Genomic DNA, 12,102 nt, shown 5'->3' with positions numbered 1-12,102 from the left:
CTTCTTTTAGCGGATGCGTTTGCCACAAAAATCTACCTTCGCGGAAATGTACACCTCATTATGTGGTCCCTGGAGGGGGGAGTATACGGACGTGTAGTACGTGCATACATTACATACAGGTAGCCATTTTTGTATGCGTCGTGGAGAAAAAAAAAAAAAAAAAAGAGGCGATCTCCTTGTGCATTCCTCATAAGTGTAGCAAATACGCACAACACAGGAGAAACCCATTTGAGATAATAGCTTATTTCGTGTTACCCGCGCTTGCCTACAACTGAAGCGCTGGAGATGGAAAAATGGCGAATAAAAAATTGTAGCGGTGTTCCTTCAGCGGCAAATGTCGTGTATACGGTATAGAAAAGGGAACACAGGGGACATCTTTTTATTTTCCACAATTCTTACCATCCCTGTTACTGCTACAGAGTTACTGTTTTTTTTTTTTATTTTTTTGTGATGGGAAAAATTTGCAAAGATTATTTCTGAGGTGAAGAGGAAATAAGTCCCTGTATGAGGGAATCACCATCAGGTGATATACCCAAGTGTAGTCATAAAAACGACCAAGGGAAATTATGCAACTTTTCCCGTTTGGTCAGTTTTGCTAATTTTTCCACTTTGCATTCCTTCTCTCAATTTTCCAGCTTTGTTCTATTTTCTTCTTTTGCGTTATTTTCCTCCTTCCCCCAGTTTTCCGCATTTTCCTTGTTTTCCACGTTTTCCTTTCTTTCCTCGCTTTCCTCTTTTGTTTCTTTTCCTTCCCCCCGCGCCGCATACAACCTGTTGCAGCAAAATGAGCGCAAATAATTTGGCGCAACCGAGTCAGACCGAGCAGCAGGGGGGGTGTACCAGCCGTGCCAGCGAACACATCGAAGGTGGTAAAAACGCCCATGGTACTGGTGACGTTACGGGCGATGAAACAACAAGGGAAACAGAAGAGGGAAATGAAAATGCAGCCATAAAGGGGACCCAAAAAGGAGAAGCAAACGACACCCTAAACGATGTCATCAGTAAATATTTAATGAATGTTGACTCAATTGATAGTGCCCATGGCACTGTGACCAACACGCTGGGGGAGAATGTATACCAGCTGTATAGTCACCTCTACCCCAATGGTGGTGTGGAAAGCTATTGGGAACAGGCGGGCAACCCGGACTTTGTAGCCTTCCCAGGCAGAAGCAACTTTGTGGTTAGCCAAACGGATGAAGCTACTACCACGGTTGGGAGCCACAGTAATAACACAGCCGCAGGGCAGATGAGGGAACCAAGAGGTCAGCACATACCACACCCAAATGCAGACTCACTCATAAGTCAGAACAGTCACCTCAGTTATATAGATATAGTGAATAGCATGGGCGGAAATTACGAACCGTATGGAGCTGCCGCCCAAATTTTTAATTACCAAAGTGAGGAAGAGTTCGCTCATAACGGGAATGCATATGAGGAGGATGGCTACAGTGAAACCTACAGCGAAAGGAAGAGCCCACCTCCAGAACCAACGCAGAAGAGAAAAACGTATGCAGAGAATATAGACACGTATGGACCGACGAGCAAAATGAGGAAGGGAATTAACAGCAGGTACCCAGTGGAAGGGACGCATAATAGTGAAAAAAAAAGCAACCTCTACAGAAATAACTCCCAGTGGGAAGTAAGAGAAGGAAGTCCTCTGCACCACAGGGAACGTCCTGGGCTGTATAAAGGCGCCTTCAAAAAATGGGAAGGTAACCAAATTAACAGTAGGGAAGGAAAGGAAGTAGGATATGCGCAGGATGAGAAGCACAATGTGGTCGATAAAAAAAGATTCGTGAGCAAATGGGATAACGTCGATGAGGGGGATAACAATCACCACGGTGTTCCCCGGGGAGAGACATGTTATGATGACTCCAGAGGAAATTACCCAGAAAGGGGTGGATCCAATCAGTTTGGTACAGGCAAACCAAGTCAGCCTGTAAGAGGTGGGCCGAGTCAGTTCGACAGGGGGAGGGCAAGCCAGTATGGCAGAGGCAGGCCAACTCAGTTTGGTAGAGGTAGACCCGGTCATGTGGAAAGAGGGGGAAGGTCCAATCATTATGAGAATGGCCGTTCTAGCCAGCAATATTATGACCGGTCCAGTCAGCGTGACCCTGATAAACCTAATCGGTATGGGTATGACCAGCACAGTAAATACGACCATGGCAGACCCAATAAATATGACTTGGATAAGTCCTCCAAATATGAGGCAGATAGATCCAGTCAGTATGGCAGTAATAGGTCCACTCAGGATGACCTGGACCGGTTCAGTAAACACAGCAGTGATCAGCCGAATCGCTGCGGTTATGACGGACGCAGTAAATATAACCCAAATAAAAGCAACCATCACGATCGTGACGTGGCTATTCAGTACGACAGTGGTCATCGAAATGAAGCCGCAGAAAAACGTGACAACACCTACCGGGGTAGGAAATACAAGTGCAACATATTCGACGAAGAGTGCTACATCATCGAGTGCAAAAGTTACGGAAGCGAAGAGATGAATGTACCAGGCCCCCTTAGCAGCATGGAAGACCTAAGGTACGCCTTGAGCGTGTGCACGTGGGGGTGCCGGTCATCTGTGCACAGCTGGCATGGTCACATTCATTCATGTACTTACTTGATACCCAGCTCCCTCACCCGTTCGTTCACCTATTACTCCCATTTTACGCGTGGCCACATGGCGCAATTTATCCTTCCCCCCACCGCGCAGCACCATCTGTGGAAACGACCTGTACCGAAACATCTGCGAGAAGGGATACAGCCAAATGACCATCGTTCAGAAGTACTCCATTCCAATAATAAAAAACAAAATGAATTTAATTGCGTCCTCACAAACAGGAAGTGGAAAAACTTTTTCCTTTCTCTGTCCAGTAGTTACAAATTTGATAGCAGACAACGACACGTTGAGGCCTCATTTCCCTGGGGCGTATGCGTGCGTTTCTCCCCTGGGGTTGGTCCTCTGTCCCACGCGAGAATTAGTCCTTCAAATTTTGAACGAGGTAACTTTTGTAAATTACGAAGGGGTGCAACCCTCCAAAAGGGGAACACATGCGTTTCAGGAGGTTGCAATTAGTGTAGGGATTCCCCGACATGGACAAGCGAAACGGCATTTTTTTTCTTTTTTTCACATCCATTTTTGTGCCCCTCTCCAGGTTAACAGTTTGACGAAAAATATGGGGCTGGTTTGTATGGCCTTCTATGGAGGAGAGACGATGAAAGATCAGGTAGGTTCTCCTCTCTGCGTTTGATTGCTCCTTCTGTGTGTATCCTTTTTTGAGGATTAGCTCCCTTTTTTACGGATCAGTTCCTTCCTCGGGTCACCGCTATCCTGCCCAACAACCTCCGTTACACCGCAGATTGTACAGATAAACGAACGGCAGGCGGACGTCATCGTGTCGACCCCGGGGCGATTACTCGATCTGATGAACAGTTGTAAGGTCAGCTTGTCCTTTGTAAAATATTTAATTTTCGACGAGGCTGACGAAATGATATCCCTTGGGTTGAAGGAACAGATGGACTCCATTCTATTCGAAAAAGATCTTTCTGCCATTGACGCTAGACAGACAATACTCTTCACGGCGACCTTCTCCGAGAGCCTGCGGGAGGACATTGAAAAGTTCATGGCCACTCCGTATGTGTTTTTGAATATCACGCAGAAGAGGGAGGTGCGAAATTCTATTAAGCAGGTAGGTGGGGGGTACGCATGTGCGTGCAAATGTATACGTACGGTTATGGGGGGATCCTTATTACTGCGCCCTTGTTGAGACGCCCTCATTTTTGCTGCATCATTTTTGCTGCCTCATTTTTGCTGCCTCATTTCCTCGCAGGTCGTGAAGTACGTGCCCGCGAAGTGCAAGCAGGACGAGCTGCTCAAGGACCTGAGGACTCTACAAGGACAAGCCATCATCTTTGTGGAGCTGCGAAGCTCAATTAATTACATTTTCTCTGCGTTGAAGTCGAACGGGTATGACGTGAATTACCTGCACGGGAAAATGACTCAGGTAAGTTACGGCCCGTTAGGGGTGCGAATAGGTTGTACGACGTGGTTACCAATGGGTAGCGACTTAAAGCGCAAGTCCGTTGGAACCCCCGCGTGAACCTCACCTCCTGGCGAATAATTCATCGCGAATTGTGCCTACTTGACGAATACATGCGTTGGGTGAACAAATAGAATAGCAGCAATTTGTAAATTTTTACGCCCAAACGTGTTACATTGGGCCCATGTGCCACACTTCGCACGCACACTGCTACATTAAATACACCCCATGTAGGCTCGGAGACAAGACGTATTTCAACAGTTCCGCGATAAGGAATTTCAAATTTTAATAGCTACCTCCATCGCGGCAAGGGGGTTAGATTTTCCCGACCTGGAATTAGTAATAAATTATGACCTACCAGCCGAATTTGAGCAGTACATGCACAGGATTGGTAGGACGGGACGAATTGGGAAAACTGGATTAGCCATTAACTACTTTAACAGTTCGAATAGAAAAATTATTGACAAGCTCATCGAACATTTGAGGAAGCACGACCAGACCGTGCCCCAATGGTTGCTCAATTTTAACTAGTTCGACTAGTTTAGGGTTCTTCCGATGAAGAGAAATTTATAGGGGGTGTGACTAACCTATGGCATGCAAACAGACATACAGCAGACGCGTGGGCGTGGACCCACAATGCGCGGCGTTTATGTGTGACACGGGAGCATTCCTAAGGAGAGAAATCCCATTCCTTTTTTTTTGTGTGTTTATGCGTGCGTGCTGCGCGTCATTTATTGGTCGCTTTTGTGTGATCTTTTTACTTATGAAGATGGAGTTAATTACCCATGGTAGTGGGGGGCCACCCCCCCTTATGAATTTTCCTTTTCATTCTGTGATGCTGCTCTTCACAGCGCCATATTTGTTTAGTTTGTATCATCCTCCTTCGTTGGTGTGTGTTTTTTTTTTTTTTTTTTTATTAATCCTCCCCCCTCTGGGCTTGCATAACATGTACGTGCACATCTCACGTGGGTATGCCAATTTTGTCTACACCAGTTCTGTTGACAGAGCTATTTATATGTTTCTTTTTTTTTTTTTTTTTTCTTTAATTTGCAAGTCTGCACAGTTACGCGGGGGTGGAGTGACATCCACGTGTACCCGTGCTTAACTGTGGAGAGAGTTGTCAAACAACTTTGAACGAACGTGCACTCGTGCACGTTGCGCGATTGCTCATGTAAGCACATAAGTGTGAGAACTGAGCGCGCGTTTTAAAAGGATTTTTTTAAAGAAAAAAAAAGCAATGAATGAATGAATGATTTGCAAATTGTCGGCCCTGTTTGAAGTTTTTTCTCTCTGAAGAATTTCATTCTTTCAATTTCAATTTTTTCAATTTTCCGGTTCCGTTCAATATGTTCAATGTTCAATTTTTCGTGGAGTGCATGTAGCCCGTCTTTCCTCCATGAGGCAGTCCAATATATGAGCAACACAAGCCGAGCCGACCCTCTGGCCCGTTGCTCACATGTTCATATTCCTTACCAAGTCTGGGCATATACAATATTATGTCCTTATGTGATACATAAGTATTTATATGCAATGAATGAGAAGGCGAAGTAGGGTCAGGTTTCTTTATGCACGTTCCCCTAATTTACCAACATTATGCTGTTGTTCCAACAATGGTTCTTTGCTTGTTCACGCGTCTGTGCTAAATGCGCCCATTTGTTCTTTTCGCGCGCCATCAGATTTTTTTTTGCCCGCTTGCTCGCCTGTTCGTTGCTTTTTTTTTTTTTTTTTTTTTTTTTTAAATACTTCACGCGAGAATGCTGCATGCGGAAATGATTTATTCGAAAATGCTTCATGCAAAGAGCATTTCTTTTAAACCTTCTTTTTTGTGCTTAATAGATATGTTTACCAATTTTCCTGCAACTATCTTTGGGAAATTTTAAGAAAGAAAGAAAAAAAAAGAAAAAGAAAGAGAAAACCCATTCCCAGCGAAAGGCAGTTTGTTTCTGGCGAATTGGGAAAAGGCATAACTCATTTATGCTGTTTCTTTTTTTTTTTTTTTTGTACATTTTGTACCCAATGTTAGCACTACATTTTTGTACAGCTTTGCATATGTACATCATTCTTCGCGTTTTGCGACATTTGTCCCTTTTGGTCCTTCCCACAAATTCTTCCCCCATTTCTTTCCCACTCCCGTTTGGAGGGGCGAACAACCAAAACAAGGGCATACATCCAAATAGCTATTTTCCAATCGGAACAAGCTCCTCACGCGCCACGGAAGTAGGCAACGTGTCGGATGAGGAGATATATTTTCCCCTACCGCTCAGTGGCAACTTTTAAAGGTACGCAGTTTAGTAGCGTAGTTGTATGCCCCCCGTGTGACGATAAAAAAAGAGGCACGAAGGGCCACACCATCCATTTGCAACTTCACAGGAAAGTTGTGCATGTGCCCTCGCAGGGACACCCAAACATACACCACAACCACCACTATCAAGACGATTAACAATACAGACAGTAATAAAAAAAAAAAAAAGAAAAAAAACGGTCATAAGTTCACACCCGCACCTACCCAAGTGAGGAAGCCAGGCGCAAAGGGAGTGTTGATTACAGCGAACCATATTTTGCTCACCGCACGTCACGCCGCTTCCCCCGCGAAAATGCTAAAAGAAGAAAGCGTGGAAGTGGAACTCGTAAAATTAGAAAATGAATTAAGTAAAGGTGAAAACAGCTTTGAAAAAAAAAAAAAAAAAAAAGTCCAATTTTCAGACAAAAATGAAACCATATATTATGAGAAAGACGAAAATGAAAACAGCTACTTCAATTTTGCCCTTAACAACTTTAACTACTTTGAATGCTTTTACAATGAGATGTATAACTGTGACTTTGACGAGAAGGAGTTTAAGGGTGGCCATTCTTTCCTAAATGAAGAGGATGATAAAGGGGGAAGTTACAATTCCCTTGAAATTTTCGAGGCGAAGGATTCTTCCGATGAAGGGACCAGCAAAGAGAATGACAAAGCAAAAGGCGTGGTTAGAAGGAGTTACGTCTCCATGAATACCGGGGAGGACGACTCCGCCGATGGGACAACCGACGAGGAATCAACAAAAGGCTCGTCTTCCAACCGAAACGGAAAAAATCAATCACTTAAAAGAGAAAGGTTTACTCATTCCTTTAATGAAGATTCTTCCTTCGAAGTGAACGACGTACATGCAGCCATTTTAAATGCAGAGGAGAAAACTAGCAACTATAGTGAAGACTATTTCGGGTTCAACATAGAACCGTTTAATATGAAGAACGAGTTGAAGGAAGGATACATAGACAAGCATGGCAACTACATTTACAACGATCCTGACGGTGATGATTTCGAGGAGGCCTGGTTAAAGTCAGTGGATGAGGAAGATCCGTTCACCTCATTTTCCAATAAAAAAATAAAAGCAAAAATACACAACGAAACGGTGTCTAAACTTGATAAGCTGAAAAATCAAAGTCTCAATAATAATGACCTCTCTGTGAATATATACGATGCGTTGTACTCCCTCTCTTGTCTCCTAATTGAAAAGGAAACACCAATTAAAGCCATGGTTAGATACAAGAGAGATTTGAAGCTTTGTAAAAATTACCTTAATGAGTGCAAACTTAAGTTAGACAAATTCAAATTCGTTGCGGCCCCTCGGGCGAGCAATGAATCTTCGGAAGATCCAAATGTGTCCAAGTCATGCCAAGGGGCAGATGCAGACCCTTCCGGAGCGGACGAAGGGAAGAGGGACGAGGACGGCAGAGGCGCCCCGCGGGGATCAGGTAAAAAGAACGTCCTGCAGGTGAAATTGAAGACGCGGGGAGGTGACGCGATGGAGAAGGAAGCGACGGAAAAGGAAATGGTGGAAGAGGAAACCTTGGTGAACGAAGCGGTAGACAGCGAAGTCATTCCAAATGGGGAAATCCAAAGTGAGGAGGGTGAGCATGAGGGCGAAAAGAACGAAGAAACTCCCCATGAGGAACATCCCGTCGAGGAAGAAGCGCAACCCCAACAGGAAGAACCCCCGGCGGAGGAAGCGACGGAACAAGAAAAAGCAACTGAACAGGAGGGAGAAGTGATGGAAGAGGAAAAAGCGGCTGAACAGGTGGAGGAGAAGGAAGCAGAAGAAGAAAAAGCATCTGCAGAGGATGATAAAACGGCTAATGACTTAATGAACGAGGCGGAAGAGAAAGACAATCCTACACAGGGCGAACAGCCAAACGAGTTGCAGAGGCTCGAGGAAACATACCAGAAGATTTCCCTGGACTACAAAACAATCGAAAGGAGGTTTAACAACTTGATAGATTTGACGCAGAAATTGACAAACGAATATAAAAACGTGTACTTCTTGGCGAAGCACGAATGTGAAGGTTTGTGCAAAAAGCTGGAGGAGTCCAAGGAGGAGAGCGTAGACATACTATGGCAGCTGAGGTGGACTAGTGACGCTAACAACAATGTCTATGGTCCCTACAGCTACTATGATATATATAATTTAATATCCGTAGGAATTGTCTCAGCGGAAAATCCAATACAGCTGAGAAGGATAAACAAGGAAAACAAAGTTTTAGAGAATATATGGCAGATGTACGACGCTGTCAATTATCTTACATTTGTTAGCAACGAGAGTGTTAAAAAAAAGAGGAAGTTGAGTGAAACCACCAACCAGATCGACGCGGAAGAAGATGAGAGCGACGAGGGGGACAACTCCCTGGATGATGAGTATGACATTAAGAAGAAAAAGCGGAAGAAGAAGGGCCTCATCCAGATATCGAAAAAGAAGGAGGTGTCCTCCACCAATGAGGACGACTCGGACAACGAGGAGGACGACTATGAGAACTATGACTACTGAGGTTGGCGGAACCATGGAAGTGAGTAGAACGTGTTGATACATTTTGAAGTGCGCTGCCCCGTATTGTCGCGAATGTACGTTAATGCCCCACGCACGAGTGTGCACACAGTTAATCTGGAGGAATACTGGAGATGGAGGAAAGCGTTGCCTCGCTTTGCATTAATAACACCAGTTTGGGCTTCCTGCAAGTAATGCAAGGCCCTGAACGGTCAAACCTGCAGTGGTATATGAAGCCACACGTAACACAATTTTTTCAGTTTTAAGCATAGTTGAAGAAGAAGCATTTTTGCTCCCCATTTTGCTATAATATTTTGATTAGCCATCTTTTTTTTTTTTTTTTTTTTTTTTCTGTGTCGAATTGGATTTACCCAATGGTTAAACAAGCGACGAATACGTGAACACAGTTTTTCGTATTTTCGCATGAAGAGAGGTATACCTTTCGGAGGGTGGTCATGGAAGTGCAAACTGGAACATGTTAACGGTAGACGGATGAAGCGTACCCCGAGTTAGCAAAGCGGGGGTGTGCGCACCGTACATATGAAGATGCCCTGTGGATATCATTATATGCCCATAAACTTAAGCAACGTGCGAGCTGACAAGATAGACATACTACTAAAATTGGAAGCGATAAGTAGCACCGTTGATTAAGGAACCATGCGCGAAGAGCTCAACGTTGTTCAGATGTGCCAACCGAAATTAACCATTCATTTCGCTTTGTTTTGTTTTTTATATGAGAAACGGAGGTGACCGTTTTTAAATTGCGATGGTGCTGCTGCTCCCATGTAGAAAGATCACCCCCCTACCCAGGACGTGTACTTATACAAAGACACGCATATACAGTTATTACTGCTATCAGTCAGAATTCGCACTGCTGGTGTTTGAACCGTGTTTATGTCCAAACATGCCACTGGCTCATTTGGGTTTATGCCCCAATTAGAGTATCATGTTGAATGCTTTACTTCCCTTTATTTATTTATTTGTTTTTCCATGCCTATGCCTTTTCCCCCTTTGTCTATTTATTTATGGATTACTTTTATTATTTTTACTTTATTATTATTTTTTTGTTGTTGTATTATATACAGCCCCTGCATGGCAATGTATATGCAGATTGTAACGCTATCACGTTACATAGATTTAGCTTTTAGTAGTATGTGATGTGCATAACATGTTGCGTGCGTGTGGCTCATACGTTAACGCCGCGCTGTTCGTGTTCCCCCTTGCGCACGCCAACGTTGCGTGGGCATGAGCGTGTATATTTCCACCCACATTAGTGTGGGCGGTTCATTCAGTTTTACGCGTCTCTGGCAAACTCTGCCAACGAAGCGAATTCAGCAAATTCGGCCAACCTGGCAAATGCAGCAAGTGAAGCTAATTTGGCTAATTTAGCTTATTTTTGTAAACTGCGAGTTTGCGTGAAACCCAGTTGGAGAGCCATTCAGCGGATTTCCACCTTACAGGGGTAATTTCCCCCGCAGCGCGCGGCAGCATAGTGTATATATTAATACGGCCGAAATTGCGTTGAAGTTTCGGTTGAGAGAAAATGTAACAAAGTGGGTATACAAAGCAGTTAGCTTTTTTTTCCCACTTTTTTTCATTTTTTTTTTTTTTTTTTTTTCCGTTTTTACATGAACATGGCATAAAAAAGAAAAATGGCTAACTGAAAACTCCGTCGAAAGGGGCGAAAATGAAGAAAAAATATATGAACCGTTCAGGTGATTTTGATTTGCGAAGGTTTAAAAGGAAGACTTCTTTCGGAGGGAGGTTCCTTAAAACAGGCACTCTTGCATGTATACTAGTATATATATTGTAAAAAGGGGTACTTTTTTTTTTTTTTTTTTCCCCCATTTTAATCGGAACAAAAACAGTTTAAGTTAAAATAAATTTTGCGTTTCACTGGAGTGGATGTTTTTTGAACAAATCGCAATAGAAAGATATTTTCCCCCTTTTACAAAATTGTAATATGAGGATATGAGCATTTATTTTACTTTTTTTTTTCTTCTCCCCTTTTTGTGGAACAAGAGAGAAAATTGACACCTGTGAAAAATGAACGCACAAGTATGTACAACAGGCATGTAAGGGTGTATGAAATAAGAATGCGCAAAGCGTGTCCTTACTAAAGTCCTGTTCATGCGAATATATATACTGTACAGCAGCTGAGTCATGCCATTTTGCAAGACGGGGATTTCTTTCCTGTGTTTGCTTGCGTGTAGAGCGTCCATACAGGCAAGGGAGAAATTCTCACAAGGCTATTTTAAATTAATCCCAGCAACACTCCACAAGCTTGAGTTGCACTTTTCCCGCTTTGAGTACAACTTCCATTTCTCGCATGCGATGTCCATTTTTATGACATAGCACGATATCTGTCTACATACGCAGACTGGGTTTATATACACCCCCCTGAGCACTCAGATTGCACACATGTGCATATATATGTAAACATCTCCCCCTTCTTGACCATGTCTCATATGCATTCGTCCTCAAGTACGACGACCACCACCTATGTGCAAGAAGCGAACGAAAGGACCGAACAAAATGGAAACCAAAACACTATTGTGCGAATTTTAAAGCTGACTCCCCAAAAAATGGTCAGATGGGACGAAAACACTGTTGACAATGAGAACGCGCAGAAGAAGTCATCCAAGGGTAAGGCGTAGCGACGGGAAAGCGCGAATTGCATGCAGACGTTTACTGCGTAGGGGCGCGAAGAGCCTATCCCCTTAACCGCTGAACCGAGCGCTAAACAACCTCACTTTTTGCCCCTCCTCCATTTTTCTGCGTAGTCTGCTGCATATATCACAAGCCCAAGGGCTTTGGGGAGAGCTCCGACTCGGACTCGGATTCGTCGGAAGGCGGAGGTAAGCAGCGGGGCGCTCGAGGAATGACAAAGGGAATGTCAGTAGAAATGCCAATGGAAATGACAATGCCGAACCGTAAATCATGTCACGCTCACCCGTCTACCCTTCCTACAGGTGACTGCAAGGGCTGTTCCAAAAAGGATGAACCCAAAGAACAAAAGTAAGGGCTCCTTTGCGCAATGCCCACGAGGTGTACGTCGTGTTTCTCCTCTTTTCACTTTTGTACTGTCGAATTGTTCGGCATGCCATCCCCTTCCAACGGAAACGAACTCCTCTGGGAGCTGTGCTGCCACCCACCCGTTGCACATTATGTATCTTCGCCCCTTTTCCCTATAACAGGAAAGAAGAAAACCAAATTAAGAAGTAGACAAAATTACCAAGTAGATGAGTAGCGCTTGGAAGGGA

At 44.0% G+C, this 12,102-nt stretch overlaps 3 protein-coding genes across 3 annotated transcripts; all 3 read left to right on the top strand.

Annotated features, from left to right (window-relative positions):
• Positions 1-784: 784 nt before the first annotated feature.
• Positions 785-4,571, top strand: PCOAH_00013900 (RNA helicase; the record flags this gene model as incomplete). Its single annotated transcript, XM_020058199.1, has 6 exons — positions 785-2,541; positions 2,714-3,002; positions 3,156-3,227; positions 3,360-3,689; positions 3,831-4,004; positions 4,275-4,571. The coding sequence occupies 6 exons, from the start codon at positions 785-787 to the stop codon at positions 4,569-4,571; spliced, it is 2,919 nt and encodes a 972-aa protein (XP_019913891.1).
• Positions 4,572-6,634: 2,063 nt separating this feature from the next.
• PCOAH_00013890 (Uncharacterized protein) lies at positions 6,635-8,842 on the top strand (the record flags this gene model as incomplete). The annotated part of the gene is made up of 1 exon (XM_020058198.1): positions 6,635-8,842. The coding sequence occupies one exon, from the start codon at positions 6,635-6,637 to the stop codon at positions 8,840-8,842; it is 2,208 nt and encodes a 735-aa protein (XP_019913736.1).
• Positions 8,843-11,298: 2,456 nt separating this feature from the next.
• Positions 11,299-12,064, top strand: PCOAH_00013880 (Protein phosphatase inhibitor; the record flags this gene model as incomplete). The annotated part of the gene is made up of 4 exons (XM_020058197.1): positions 11,299-11,485; positions 11,623-11,697; positions 11,812-11,857; positions 12,037-12,064. 4 exons carry the CDS (start codon positions 11,299-11,301, stop codon positions 12,062-12,064), a joined length of 336 nt encoding a protein of 111 aa, XP_019913703.1.
• Positions 12,065-12,102: the final 38 nt, after the last annotated feature.

Source organism: Plasmodium coatneyi, chromosome 6 (genome assembly GCF_001680005.1).
Source record: "Plasmodium coatneyi strain Hackeri chromosome 6, complete sequence".
NCBI lineage: Eukaryota > Apicomplexa > Aconoidasida > Haemosporida > Plasmodiidae > Plasmodium > Plasmodium coatneyi.
The sequence above is the reverse complement of the archived record's forward strand: the minus strand, read 5'-3'. Positions and strand labels throughout refer to the sequence as shown.